Genomic DNA, 16,374 nt, shown 5'->3' on the forward strand with positions numbered 1-16,374 from the left:
CAATCCTCTAGGACTAGGCTAATGTTATGTGATTAACGATTCCGGGCTAGAACTAGTGTCCTAGGGTGTGAAGGTGGGCCATAAAAAAGCTATAAATGTTAAATGGATGTTGAATTAATCATTTTGAAACTGCTAAATCAATATTTAGGTTATACAATTAAACCCTAATTTAATTAAAAACAACATAGGGAGGTACAAAGAAAGGTATTAAATTGAGGGCGTTCTTGTAAACCAATTCTGACAATGTGGACCTGCAACTAAATGTCCACTTGTTTTAACTGACATTATTGTTCAACATATTCACTCAGTACAGCTGAGAACTTCTTTGTGTTGTAATTGAATTGTCTCACTCTGTTTTAATTTAACACGTGTTCGTAGAAGTTAATACAACTTTGACATGGTATTTTGCACGTAAGTGCAAAATCTATTAACATATTACAAGTCTTCTTGTGTTTAATATTTATGTGGTTTGCTTGTCAACACCAGTTTAATCTTTAAAATATACGCATGTCTGTATGAATTTTTAGTAGAATTATTGTACTTAGTATTTGTCTAATGATTAGTTTAATTTATATATTGAAATGTGTTCCTGGTATTATTTGCGGTAAGATATACTGTTTCTGTATGAAAGTTTACATTGACATACCGTACTTTATTATTGTTATTTCATAAACACTTTTTCCCATCTGAAATATGCTTGCTGTCAAGTATCGCATAGTTGTACAACCTCAATAAACGTAATCATATTTTATGAGCTACTTTTTCTATAATGACGGAAAATCTTCATAACGAATCCCATCTGTCAAATATGTCCATGTTGCAAAATAAAATTCGTAACACTGGCTTGTATATAAATTGTAAGCCAAATTTCACATGTTTTCTAAATATACCAAACTACATACGTTGAAAATCATATCTTTATGATATATGTGTAACTTTTAAATATTATTCTTTTTGATCAGTTCGAAATTTTCCTTTTGAATTTTGTAGAATATATCCAAATTGAAACTGAATGTATCAACTACTACTACTATCCAAATAGATGGATATACAATTGTAAGATAAAAAAGAAAAGAAAAAACATTTACTTACTGATTAATGATTTGAGTGCACACAAGAGATTTTTTTGAATGTGATTCAAACTTTTTTGCTTGTGTAGTCTAATTATCATAATAAGATAATTTGTTTGTAAACTCAAGCAAAATGTTTACAACGTAATTTGTTCCAGTTTTTGTGGGGAAATAATTAATGGCAGCTGTTGTTCGTTGATCCTAAAGTAAATATATTGTGTAAAATAAATTTGTTGACTATTACATTAAATAAACGGGATTGGATATTTAAAACCTTACAGCAATATTATATTTATTGAGGCCTACGGCTAAGATAAAGGATATACATATAAGTCTTGTATGTTTTGAAATTTGCTCTAATGATTTTAACTGATAAATGGAGACGTGTGAATACTAGAACTTTCGAAAAATGAAGGTTTCGACACTGTTTACAATACATTACACACTCAAATACATTACATACATTGCATAATCCACAGTAAAATATGAAGAAATTCACGGAGGAAGGACATGGTGACAATCCAAGTGTGTGTGAATGTAAACATCAGTATAGATCGATTTAATATTCGATTTATAGTAAAAAAATCACATTTAACACTGCAAAATTAGTCAATAAAATTTGAAAAAGAGCTTCACCCTTTTGTAGCATCATAGTTGTGTTTGGCTATGCTTATAACGTTTGAAGAAATCTATTATGTCATAGTTGTACAAAAAAGACATACTTATTTTTGCTGTTTTTCAACGTTCAATCCTTTTAAAGGAGAGTTTACATTATGAATGAATATTATATTTTTATTTATTTGCAAAGTTTATTACTTTTCAGGTATTATCTTTCATTGGCATTTTATAAAAATTTTTTAAAGTGCAAAAAAACATATTTTACGTAAGACATACTTCTTGATGCAAATTCTCATTTTAAATACGAATAAAAAGTATTTTGTTTCCGTAAAGAACAGATGATTTTACGTGGAACAAGATTACATTTTGGAAGGAATGCAGTTTCTACGGCAATATATCTTTATTGGACGAAGTCTTTGTGTCTTAACAAAAGAGATGAATCCTTTGTAAAATACGGTTATATTGAACAAACCTGGAACCCTGCGGGGTGATCTTCAATCCAAACGGTATTTGTTGCAAAAGGGTTGATTAATTAATAACTACACTTACGGTTATCTTATAAACAATAATAGCTGTTAACAATAATAACAATAATAACAACTGTGGTCGGCGCACAAGCTCCCTGCCCATGTCGGCTTTTTCGTTATATATATGTACTCTTTGCTAAGCATAGATGTACCGGTAATGCAAAGGTTAATTTTATTTTATTATTTTATTAGCGAATTTAAAGCTTATGTCTTTTTTTTCTTTAAATATTTGTGTACAAATTCTGTAAGTACTTTGTTGGAATAAAAATATAATTCATTCATTTGTATAATTTAGTTATTAAGTTTAGACCAATGATGTAGTAAAATGCGATGGCCTTCTTAAATTTGTTTGGCAAACAAATAAAAAATAAAAAAACTACAGCCATATTAAAAATGTACTTCCAACATTTAAAATGAATCTTAACAGTACATAAACAAAATTAATTAAATGCGGAAATAGAAATGTCAAATTGAGTCCCTATTTAAAATATCAAAACTAATGTATTGCACTTATGCATTGGCAAACACACAAAAATCAAATCCTAACACTAACAAAAATCCGATAACAATTACTGTCAAAAGTTTTAAATAACTGATTATGAAAAAACCTCCTTTATACGGCTGTTCTAACATTGCTGTCACTAAAGAGAATGATCAAACTAAGATAAGACTTTTTCTATAAGTGGACAAAAAGATATAGTAGCTAATAAAAAACTGTGCTAATTCGCAATTCAGTCATGTATAAAGTATACGATATCGTTTTATAAATCTATTTATAAATGCACTCAATGAAATCTGACACTTTGAATGTGAGTGATGCATATTATGTTTGGTAAAGAAAAATCACTAAAATAATAAACTATCAAAATTCTTATTAGGGTTTTGGAAAGCCTAACGGCATATTCATCCAGACAATAAACAGTGTTCCAAAGATAAGGAATTTAATTAAAACTCCTGAATACCTAAAAGAAAATTATTTTCTCTGTAATTTCTTTATGAGCGTGTTTAAAAATAATAAAATAGTATTGTTCGGATTGTGCAATAACATATTACATTTAATTTTTTTTTTACTTGTCTTTTTTTGTAACCTGTTAAATATCTCCATATTTATTATTTTGAATTCTAAATCTTCTATAATCAACTATTTCTCAAAAACCTTTTATTCAGCCTACTTTATAATTTTTTCTATATACAATCAGATAAAATTTCAAATGAATCGCGATGAAGAGGATTGTTAAAAGTGATGTATTAAAAACAAATAGTAGTTCGGCTTAAGGTAAAAAGAATAAAAAAAAAACTAAAATATAATAAACACTATACAACAGAACAACCGAAATATGCATTCGATTGTTTCGAAAGACTAACTTTATAGACAGTAAGACAAAACTGGAATTATTATTGCTGAAAAATATGATTTACTTGGCAAATTACACAAATTCTAATACGACCTCTTCCACAAGTCTAAGATGTAAATCCGCTGGTGAACACCAATTAAGAAGATTACCTTGATCTTGTCAGCTTTGAGTTGGCTGAATTCGTTGTGATTAGGTGACAGTCCAGTTGTGTGTTACCATTTTTAAAAGTTTTATTCTTCGGTTGTTGTGCTTTGGGTGGAATTCTTTGAAGACACAGTTGTGGCAAAAGTTCCTACTACCACTTTTTTTATTTTTATATTCGTCATAAAACGGAAAGTGTTCATTTACAATTTGTGTGATAGCTGTACATATTTAATTTTCTATCCGCTTTTGAAGAACTTTAATTATATTAGATTACCTTTCTTGTTGTAGCCCGTAGTTGTTGATTTAACAAACATCTTACTTACTCATAAGCTACAAGCTACAACAAAAAAAGGTAATATAATACATACAAAATGTACCAATAAAGGTAACGAAAATGGTATATTAAAAAAAAACACTAATTTTAAAATGTATTTCATCAGTGATCTTCAATAATTTATGGCCGTCAGCTATAAATTGAACCTGTTGTAAACATAAGCTTCTCCATAAGCATACTCCATTACCTCTTCGTTCATTGTAATTTGAATTAAACGCAACACGTTTGCACATCACAAAGGTTAATAAATCTAAAAGGACTAATAATTCAATTCAAATCTAATTATGAATTAATTTTTATTATACTGTATCTACTCAAACACCCTCCTGACTTTACACGCTACCTTCAAAGATGTTCTTGTGAACTTCTCAATAGTTATTGAGCATATGTGAGTAGTAATTGAGCACTTGCTCACACCTTCATAAAAAACTAGAGTTTAACTAGTCGTATTAACTCCTCACTACTTACTTATCCTGCTCATATGCCCAATAGATATAAGAGTTTGAACTTTTTTTTATCTTAAAGCTAATCTTAATACAAAGTTGTATGAACCTTTTACTAATGCCCAACTTCCTCTATCTTCCAATGATATACTGATATAATACACTTCGCTCAAACTTCTGTTGTGTTGGTAAAATATTTCACAGTAAACTTCAAAAAGTCTTGTAATGTCATTAACAACTGTTTATATTTATTAAAACTCCAATGATAACAACATATAACTAAGTACACAATATTTAATTACATGACTATTAAATTTAAAAAATCTAATCATGAAATAACTATTATTTTTATATCCACTTACTGTGACCGATAAAACATAACGTAATATAGGTATTTACTGAGGGACATTCAACGGAAACATTATATTAATGCATAAACAAGCAAATCTATTTATACAAATACATATGAAAAGCTCGATTCACCAATAGTTTTAAATTAGTGGAGAAATTACAAATTGTCTATAAGTACAAAAAATGTGCTAGGTGTTAAATAAGGGTAATTAAGTAAGAAATATAACATTCAGCTAAAAACATAATCATTTAAGGTTAGGAGAACATTTTTGAAATAAACTAAAACACAATGTACAGTGTTAAATATCAAATTACACCACAGTATGTTTGCAGCCAGAGTTAACGGCGCGAGTTTATGTTGTGTTTTATGGAGCCACAACTCTACAAGACTACGAGGGAATTAGGAAGTCGGCGATACAAGAGGGCTAGAGCGAATTTTCTTGTATTTTGTAGCCTACGTTATGACGAAATGTTAACGTAATGTTCATATTGGCTAAAAAATACACAGTCATCTACCATTACAGATTAAACCATTTCTACACCTAAAATAATATGAGTTAGAATCTAATTCATTTAGATATATACATTATTAAGCATATGAAAGTCTTCTTTTAATTAAAATATAAAAATAAAGAAGAATTTCCGAAATACGTTGTAATAAAAAACAAATCGAAAATATCCTTATGATACCTTTTCTTAATGGTAGAATGACGCGTCAATATTAAAAGAAAGCCAAACAAGTATCTATGACAGTATAATTATTGTTCTCAATATATCTAAGTTCATAAATCCGATACGTTCCTTTTTATAAAATATACTTTGTATTGTAAAATTGTTTGTTGACATTAATATAATATAAAAGAAACATTCATACATGTATTACTCCCAATATATCGCGTGACTTAAAAGGAAGCCAAGCTTGCGTTTTAAAGATTTTTTTTCGTATTTTAATGTAATACAAGATGAGAGCCTTTGAAAGATAAAAGCAATTATATTGTTCCAAGGCAGTTAATTTCAGCGGCAACGAAAATATGATACCGTTATAATTTAATCTTGCACTTTGTAATTTACCTGTTGTGGGTTTAAATCGTTTTCAGCATATTTCAAATACAAAGTAAGGAAAGTATTTTTTTTATTTATTTAATAACAGTCTTTTATAAAACGCTTTATGAATTTGACTATAAATCATATTTTTAATTTATAAATTAGTAGAGGTCTAAATTAACATTGGATATTTAACATAAAAACTACTTGAATCATCTTTTTATAACGTGTATTCTCTCCCCATGTTTGGTATAAAAAACATTTGTTGATTGTTATGCATTGTCAAAATTTATTTTTACCATAATGAATGCGGTTTCGTCATTTTTCCATTCACTCAAAACTCATTTTTTTATACAATTACTTGCAAATAATACTCCGAAATACTGGAGAATATTTAAAAAAAAATTTTAAGAACTAATAATCCAGTGATATCTGAAATTATGCTACGTGCCTTGGATTTTGAGAAAAAAGTTGCATTTTAATTTTCCTAACCTATATGTGTTTGAGTCTATTTTTTAAAATTAATAACGATAGGTACTATTTATTTATTTAACAATCAATCAATCAAATTATCCGTTATTCATTTTGTACACATACACTAGGCTGCTAACATAGTTATAGTTTTTTTTTTTTGTACGAACCATTAGAGTCTCGTTTTGAGTTTTCCATATTTTTTATTATTATTTATTGACGTTTCCATCAAATAGTAGTAGTACACATAGTACATAGTAAGTACACAAACAATAACAATTTCAAGAGATAATTGCGTGCAAATACACAATGTCTCAAGTAGTTTCACTCATAAATCGGTAAATAAATAAAACCTGTGTACACTGCATGTTCTCCATACTCAAGGTAAACATAAATGAAGAGCAGGTCTTAAATAAAATTATAAACTGAACAGATTGAGAAGGCACGGCCAGCAGACAGCGTTTAATGTTTCCGGCGGAAGTTCGCAGCGCTATCTTGAGTCACCGGAACTGCTTAAACAGCTTCTTTAAACGTCATTAAAATTTAAATGACAATTTGCCAAGTAATTAAAAATTATATTTTTTCATGTCATCCTAATATTTTAACACATTTTCAACTCCATTAATGTAGACTTAGACAAATCAAGTATCATTTATAAACTACTCAACCCCGCTGGTATATAGGCTCACAGTATTTAATTATTTATTTTCTCCTATTCACTTGAAGAACCAAACTATTTACATTGCTATATGCTGAACAGAATCATCTCTCAATACGAGTTGTATATAACACTTCAACAATACGATAGTTTTTAAATTCTTGTATCAATTAATTGTAGTTGGCTTGTATTGCACAATTACTCAAGAGGCAATAATGAATCCTTTGGCACTGAATGATTATAGTATTTTGACATACAAGTTGTGCTATTTTAAGTTAAAACTTTTAATTTGTTTGTTGCATCAAAATACAAATGAAAAGTTTTACTTTGGTGAAAGGTTCCGCTTATATGATAAATTAAGTGTTTAAATACTTTAAATATTACACCTTGAATCGTCTAGTAAAACTAGGCTAGAGATAGTTTTATGTTAGGAATAAAAGATGGTATACTTTAATGTACAATTATCTTTTCAAAGTCTAAAGGTAAAAAATCAAAACAAATTGGAAAAAACTATTTTTTTCAGTCATTTAATAGGAATCAGGTGAATTGGTTTTAGTATAACAATTGAAGATACATACTTCAAACGTTGTGTTTAGTAGACTAAGGGGAACCTATCCATTTCATTTTGATAGACCTATTACAAAAATACTCTCGCAGTATTTTGTATTATGTCCGTAATTTAAGTGACATTGTTCCATTAATGGTAAATAAATTAATAAGATTACCCGTTCGTGCCTCCATCATACCAACATATTTATCGAGTTAAATCACAAACAACATTTTAGAAGCCTTAAAACTACTGTTAATATGGATTTTTTTCATTAAATTTTATACGATACTATTTGCCTTACCGTTGCATTGTCATATGGTGTAAAACATTAAGAAAATAGTGTTATCAACTGAAGGAGATAATGAACAGAAATTAATGTTTTAAAATGTTGCATAAACCACTAGAGTAATAATGTTACTTACATTTTACATATTTATTTTAAATTAGTTTACACTTTTAAAACCATTCTCGCAGCATAATTTCACGAACATAAATACGGTGAACGTAAAATACACGATATTAATCTGAAAAATAACATTTATCAGAGCAAAAACTAAAAAAAAACTCAAATTCATGCAACTTAGCTTTCAAACTCTTTTCATGGACCTAAGTCAATTAAAAAAACCTATCGAGATTTACTTCATAGACTTGAAAGGCCTGTGCTCTTAGAGGTTTGAAATAAGGATTAAAAACCGTTCCTGTATTACCTAGTCTATATCAATTCATTTAAATATTTATTGCTTTTCACAAAAACAAGAAAATAAATACAAGACAAAGATAAATGCAGTGAAGAGAAGCAAGGTGCGAAGTCACTAATGTTTCCGGCGGAAGTTCGTCTCAGCTATCTGACGTACGACAGCGCCGGAAGTGACGACACAACATATCTTCTATGTCTCAGCACATCCCTTAGTATTGCACAATATCACGATACAACAACAGTACGAATCACATTTTTGTCTTTTTATATGAATAATACACGTTTTAACGTATTCCAAAGTTTCTTCAATTATAAGGGATAGTATGTAAACTATCCCGGGAATAAATATGTGGAATAAATTGCCTGATACATTTAAAACTGAACTCACAATAAATGTTGTTTTCACTAAATGATTTAATCTTAACGATCATTATTTAACCAGGTACAACAGTGTGTATATTAGCATTGACTATAGTTAATTATATTAGTTAACAAAGTAACCTTAACCATTATTGCTAGTATTTTAACTAGGCTACTATAAGTTTGACTAGTTTACTAGTATCCATCCCCAATTGTGTCAGCCTGTTAATTTGATTGTGCTAACTTTGACTCAGAGTATTTTTTAATAAACTATTTTGTGTTTCAGTACTTTCCGATGAGCCAAAGTTTCTCGAGCCTATACCTAACGTGACAGTACCAGTGGGAAGAGATGCGTCACTTCCTTGTGTTGTGGAAAACCTCGGAACGTACAAGGTAAGGTGACATCTCAATTTAAATGTGATATTCATCATAGATATCAAAATAGTTTATATTGATATTATTCCACCTATTAGCCAGCAATAATTAATAAACCTTTACAGACTTACCTTTCGATTTAAAGATTTTGCTTCCTAGGATATATTTTACAGCTATGTTTAATTGTATATGTAGCTATTTTAAGATGCACGCCAACAAAATATTACGGATGAAAAAAAACTAAATAAAAGAAAAAAACATACACAACGTTTTTACTCCATGAGCAAGGATTAAAAATGGTATTAGTAAGTGTGTTTTAGTATTGTAACAAGAGCTCACCCCGTGGTCAAAAACTTGACCAAAAGTATGTATTGTGCAAACTTCTCTATTTATCCCCACGCTGTAAATAAAACATGCAATTAGAATTTCTTCCGTGACCTTCTTTTGGTACAAAGCGCGTGTAAATCGGTCCAGTAGTATGGTCAGGCTAGCTGTCGTAAGCTTTACAATTTTTCCCCATGTTAAATCTCCAGAAGAAAAGTCTCCATAATTATTTTTATATAATATGTTCCTAGAGGTCGCTCCGTGGTTGAAAACCCAACAAAAAATATGTAATGTACAGACTTCTCTATTTTCCCCACACACACTGTAAATAAAACATGTGATTGATCTTCCATCTGTTTTGATGTTCTGTTTATATTTTGTTGTTATTTCGTCATCACCATGGCAACCCATAAGACCCATGTAATTTTTTTAAAGATTTCAAATTAATTTTTCGTGTTTATTTGTGAGCCTAATTCAATTTATAATTGTATTCGTCACATCTACCGGTAAATATCTTTCATTTGGTACCAACTACGTGTAATTCGGTCCAGTACTATGATCAGGCTAGCTGTCATAAGTTTTTCAAACGTTTTTTAGTATATAAGATTACTCTTTTCACTTTTTATTTTGTTAGATAGTACAAAAACTAACTAATTAAGTAATCGCAAAATAAAAATAAATAAAAAAACAGTACCTTAACAGTTGTTGTACTGATGATTGATTTATTCATTCAAACATAAACTTTTTATTGGTATTTAGTTAGTTAAGAATATTTAACACTTCTAGAGAGCTATATATTTTATGTAAAATAATTATATTTGCGAGCACATATGACGAAGTATATAACACCTCCCAAACCTTAGGCAGTTATGTCTCACGCAGTCATAAATTTGCAGCTTCTTAGGCCTATTTGCTTTACATAACTTACGAACAAAGGTGAAACTTAAATTGTAATTCTTAAACGTTTACAAACAAAAGCGTCCTGACTGATACAAAATGTTTTGTTGAATATGCTATAGTAATTATGTTTCCTTTCAGACCTCAAAAGACACTAAGTCTCACCAATCTATATCATTTAGCACATAGATACTAACGCAATTTGTTTTGCTAGGATTAAATTATCACAGCTCAACCACTTCAATCAGTTCCCCTTTTATTATATAAATTTAAATTATTTTTGTTATTTAAATCCATCAGTATTTTGGATTTGCATTCTGATTTCACGATAAACCTTAAAAATGACAGGAATAACACTTTAGTATATCTTTTTTACACTATGGATTCCATTCGAAGTCTGTTTCCACACTATTTCACAGTATGTTTTTCTTTATGTGACAAAGAAACATTTTTTCATTTGTTGACCTTTCAAGAGGAGAACAATAATATATATATACATGTTATCCCAGTACTATTTACAAACGCAAGTTTAGCTTAATGGCTTTTACACTTTTAAGGTAATACAATTATTACACCCAAACTTCGTTATGTTTATGTTGTATGTTATAAGTTAATTTTATTATAAAGAATAAATAAGGTTAAATTTACACAACTTCCAAGTACATTACATATCAATTCCCGAAAGTACAATGTTCATAGAATACTACGCTTTGATACATAAAAGGATACACAGAGCAACCAATAAAAATGCAAATCAACGGAAAAGCATAAGGGTTCTTCTGTTGAACTTCTGCTTTGCGATTTATATAAAATATATTCCTACAGAGTCATGATTTCAAACGCCTACATATAAGTACAATTTAGAAATTATTTTTTCAGAGGTTTAGCTATAAAAACATATTTTAATGAGGTTATGGATATAGTTGTGACAATGGGCTTAACTAATAATTATGAAATGCAGTTACATTAAATTTTTTTTTATACAAACTTTTATACAAACCCATATATTTTTTAGTGTTGTATGGCTTCCTTTCTTTCTCAACGCTTTTATTAGATCTTATTCTTTGTATGTATTTCGCAAGAAGTTTTTACAAACATATCAATAGCATAAATACTTGAAATCAACTCAATTCTTAAAACTGAGATAGTTTCTCTATGGACTTTCAAATAACAAGAATATACATTAGATTAGTAAAAAAATTCAAAATGCCTTTCAATTACTTTACTAAAATACAGAAACTGTAGATTCACAACGTAATAGAAGCACAACAAATCATCCCAAGTAATATGCAGAATGTGCTCTCTCGCGTTAAAGTGCTCATACGTCTCATCACTTACTCATTTACATATATATTGGGTAATTTGGTAAGTGACTGACGTCCTTCCTAATCATCCACCTCACTTTGGTGTCTTAGAAAATAACTAGAATTGAACTACAGTATATCAATCTTTATAAATACATACCTGCAGAAACTAGCGAATTTTACGTCAACTCTGTCTATTAGATTGCAGTTATTGAAATTAAAATTAAAATGTTAGTTCATTTTATATAACCTACGTGTCTTTCTCATAAACCTATATGTACAAACGGTGATCAGAAAGAACTGTACGGTATACCTATCATTATCAGACCAATGTTGACTACATTAAGCTGATTTCGAACACGTGACGTCTGAATCATCACATCAACATCCCAAACGACTTATCCACCACTTTTCATACATTTCACTCATTCTTTCCCTAGAAATTATTTTTATGTAGACAGACTTTTGCACCAAACAGGCTATACTAATCATTTACCGAAGCTCTGCTCTCTACCTGCTTACTCCCTCAAAAGACTCAGTTTTACCTTATTCACCTAACATACAGCTCAAACTAGGACTAATGTTATTAAAATTATCATTATTCATACCTTATTCCACTTTTTTCGATGCATAATCAATATTCCCCATCTCACAGGTTGCCTGGATCCACATCGATCGTCAGATGATCCTCACCATCCACAGACACGTCATATCCAGGGTACCCAGGTTCAGTGTATCTCATGACAGTCAGAAGACTTGGCTGTTACATGTGACGGGGGTTCAGCAAGAAGACAGAGGCTTCTACATGTGTCAAGTCAACACAAACCCGATGATCAGCCAAGTAGGCTACCTTCAGGTGGTAGGTAAGTGTACCTATATGTAATTTAATTATCTCATAGTAGTAATAGTTTCACATGCTTTGAGAACTTTGGGATGGACTAGGTTAAATTGGTTTGGGTAATTTTAATCGATTCGTTGTGAAAAGATAAGAACTGTGTTTTGCATTTTGAATTGTCTTGAGATTCTACTAGAAAAGGTTTTGATTTGTTTATGTAAAATATAGTATATTTCGTACCTATTGCAAAACCATTTCGCTATTTTTCCTAGTATCAACGATATTTTCACCACACTATACCCTATTAACACTATTCTCCAAAATAATAATGCACACAATCAACACAACTACACCTTTAAGGTTATGTAAGGTGCTTGTGGACCATGTCTGTATCAAATTTGAACTCATTTTGAACTCGAGATTTAAAAGCATGTTCGTTTTGGATCAATAACCTTTTCAAACCTTTCAGTGCCTCCCAACATCATAGATGAGGACAGTTCAACGTCAGCTGTAGCTGTGAGGGAGAACCAGAATATCAGTTTGGTCTGCAAAGCAGAAGGTTTCCCCACCCCGAAGATAATGTGGAAAAGAGAAGATGGAAATCCCATCACACTTGATAGAAAGAAGAAAGGTACACTATGTAGTATAGGCTTTTAGTGTTCCGTCTTATTATATCTTATCTAAGTGATAAAATTTGGAAACACATGCGAATGGAAACCTTTGGCGTGGAATTTTTCTTAAGTAATAGCTAGCTAAAAAAACATCAAACATTGGTGATCTTTAAAGACTTCTCTGAAATATACTAAAACAAATTAATAGTCTCAACAATTTAGTTAACTGGGTAAAACTGGACATTTTGTAGCCAAAATTTAAAGGTACGATGAGTAAATTAGGGAGATTTCTTTGGTAGATAAGCTATCCCTTTAAAAAATTACCATTTATTTAAGGCCCAATGGTCTAAAACACTAAAGACTAAAAGTTTCTCAAGTTTGAACCATCACGTTGTGACTACCAGACAAGCATAAAAACCACCCACATAAGCTACACTTGATATTTAATCATTGTTAGAGTAAAATAAAGATACACACTTAAGTATTCGATCCGAACGATGTGTTACATTATTGGAAAAATAAACTATCACTTTCATCCATACTTGTTCCATTAACTCAAACATACAGTGCCAGTTGTGATACAAAGTTCTACAACTGTGTTCCCAGGAGTTGTAACAGTGACTGTGTACGACGGAGAGCAACTCAACCTAACTAGAATCACAAGGAACGAGATGGGAGCCTATCTGTGTATAGCAACTAACGGCGTGCCACCATCCGTCAGCAAGAGAATCATAGTGGATGTCGAATGTAAGTGATGTTGAACTAGTTTGGCTAGATAGGAAGGTCAAATGATTAAATATTTTGATTAAAAGCAGTTTTAAATGTTTAATTAATATGATGCTCTTAGTAATCGTCTTATTGAGACTGAAGCATGGATAGTAAAACTAGGTTAAATGTTAAATGTACGCATGCGATGTATGGAGGTGTTCAACTAATTCTACTAATTTTTTTTTAGGTATGTTATTTTATGACTTTTCGACCACGCATTGATGATATAAATTTATACATGATTGATTGAAGAGGGTTAATTTTGTGAACATAACTTCTCTTAAAGCTTTTAACCAACTTACACGATTTAGGTGTTGTTTTTAATAGCCCATGCATCTTTAAAAATGGTCTCAATGGCAAGGGATTTTACCAAGTGACCAACAAAGTTGATATTTTAATTTGATGAAAAATATTTGTGGTATTCAAATCAGCTTTTCTCATTTGTTTATTCTTAATTGTTTTGATGTATTTTAAATTGACCGGCTATCTATGGATACCTGGAGAGTCTGAGAGTTCAGTGTTTGGCTGAATTTGTGAATAAATTGATCTTTGGTAATCTCTTACAAATAGTTCCTGTTGATCCCATTTACGTCACACTATTTCAAATTAATACTCAATTTTATTGGAGTGAGTACTAACCTTGAATAGAAACGTATTAAAATTTGAATGGAATTTATATTACCACTTGGCCAAATGTTTTGCAATATAAAAAAGTAAGTAATTATAGCAACATGTTAGCAAAAACTACTATGCTACTACTTAAGGTCCTTAAAATTAAAGTTCTAATCAGTGATTAGGCAATATATTAAATACTTTTATAATCCCAAAACATACATCTTACATATAAGTTGCAGAATCAGGCCGTATATGCTGCTGTTCTAATAATAAACATTTCAATAAAACAAATAAGGAAGTCGAGGAATTTTCTTGAGCTTTCAGTAAACGCAAAACGTGCCCCATTTCTCTCTTGAGCAAACGCCGGCTGCTACTAAGTGCGGCTTGACTCTGTAACTGTTCCCCTCATACTTAAGGAACGAATCCCATTGTATAATTTATCTTAATATATAAAGTATATAGATTGTTTATAAATTAGTACACTACCAAAAGTAGTCAAATTACATAGATGGGAGAATGTATATTTTATTTGTGTGGATTGTGAATTATACCTATAACAAAAATATAAAGGAATTTTAAAATGCGATTTGAATAGTAATTATCAGATATTGAAGTTATTGTAACGTTATACAATCCTCGCATACAAATCATTTGCTTTGAAACCCCTTAGCGTTTTCAAATTTGGTGCAACCTCCACATATTACTATTAGGCATCACTTTTTTTTATATTGGTAAAACATTTAGTAAATAAACAGTTATGAAATGGTGTACTAAAAAGAAACTGACTTTCATTTGACTTCAATAATTGAGAATATAATAGTTAGGCAACAATAGTTCTTGTACCACACAGTCTGTCCGAATCCGGCTAATATTAGATGAATATTCAGCAGAAAAAAAAACGTTTCACTCATGGGGATAGCGTTAGTGTGTTAAAGACACAACATTATACTTATTATCTCAATTTCGTTAAGCCCAAATGTATTTGTCTCCATAATATTGGTGTATATTTATATTTCAGTCTCGCCGATGGTGTGGGTACCAAATCAGCTGGTAGGAGCTCCAGCTGATACAAACGTCACTATTGACTGCTACACAGAAGCCTACCCTCGAGCCATCAGCTACTGGGTCTACCAAAACGTCATGCTTCTCCCAACGTCCAAGTATACTACTGAGACTTCAGAGAATAGCTACAGGTCCACGATGAAACTGACCGTGCACAACCTTCAGCCGAGAGACTACGGCAACTATAGATGCATCTCAAAAAACTCCCTGGGGGAAACAGAGGGTTCCATACGACTATACGGTATGATTTATGTGTATGTGTGAACGTATAGTTATTCGTGCAACTAGTGAGAAAAGTGAGCAATTGCCTCACTCGAGAGAAATCCCTACTCAAGAGCCGTAGGCGAGTGAGGAATGGTTTCTCGAGTGAGGCAATTGTAGGCCTACGTTACGGCCTTTCCTACAGTTACCATAAAACAAATAAATTGGTGAAGAAACATAACCTATTTTTACACAGAAGTGAACTTTTAATATAACATTTAATGTGAAGTGACAAATAAACAGTACAACAGCTGACCAGCTGATTTACAGCCGGTGCTGCAAACGTTTTTCGCGCGCATACGACGTTGCCTGCATGTTACGCGCTCACTATTTCGTGCCTTCACGTTGCAAATCTGGAGTGAGACAAAGTAATTACAGAGAGACAATGTTAACATTGTCTCACTGATAAGCGAATTGGCCACTTTGCTTTCTCAAATCAGTGAGAGAACATGTACATTGTTAGGTAACTGTAGGAAAAAGTTATTTATACGTGTTATAGGCTAATGAAGACCATACAATTCTTATCTAAATTAATGCTGGTCTTATTTTGTGTATGGGTATGCTGTACGCCACTTACAACATAGAAGTTAGTTATAAGAACAAAGGCAATTTCTTATTAATTCAAGGGTTGAATATAAGTGGTTGCGTATAAATGGTTGCGGTAGCAAATAGTTTCGGTTCAACACTGGAACCATCAGGC

At 30.9% G+C, this 16,374-nt stretch overlaps 1 protein-coding gene across 2 annotated transcripts in view; it reads left to right on the forward strand.

Moving 5' to 3' along the window:
- LOC129005182 (lachesin-like) overlaps positions 1-16,374 on the forward strand; it is a 302,118-nt gene that overhangs the window by 276,559 nt on the left and 9,185 nt on the right. For both annotated transcript variants that reach the window (XM_054434010.1, XM_054434011.1), the window contains exons 2-6: positions 8,909-9,015; positions 12,178-12,385; positions 12,827-12,988; positions 13,575-13,715; positions 15,370-15,654. In XM_054434010.1, coding sequence (XP_054289985.1) covers positions 8,909-9,015; positions 12,178-12,385; positions 12,827-12,988; positions 13,575-13,715; positions 15,370-15,654 — 903 coding nt within the window. The remainder of the gene's footprint in view (positions 1-8,908; positions 9,016-12,177; positions 12,386-12,826; positions 12,989-13,574; positions 13,716-15,369; positions 15,655-16,374) is intronic.

This window comes from Macrosteles quadrilineatus, unplaced genomic scaffold, assembly GCF_028750875.1.
Source record: "Macrosteles quadrilineatus isolate MER2022 unplaced genomic scaffold, UCM_ALF_1.0 Scaffold_17__1_contigs__length_3442018, whole genome shotgun sequence".
Lineage (NCBI taxonomy): Eukaryota > Metazoa > Arthropoda > Insecta > Hemiptera > Cicadellidae > Macrosteles > Macrosteles quadrilineatus.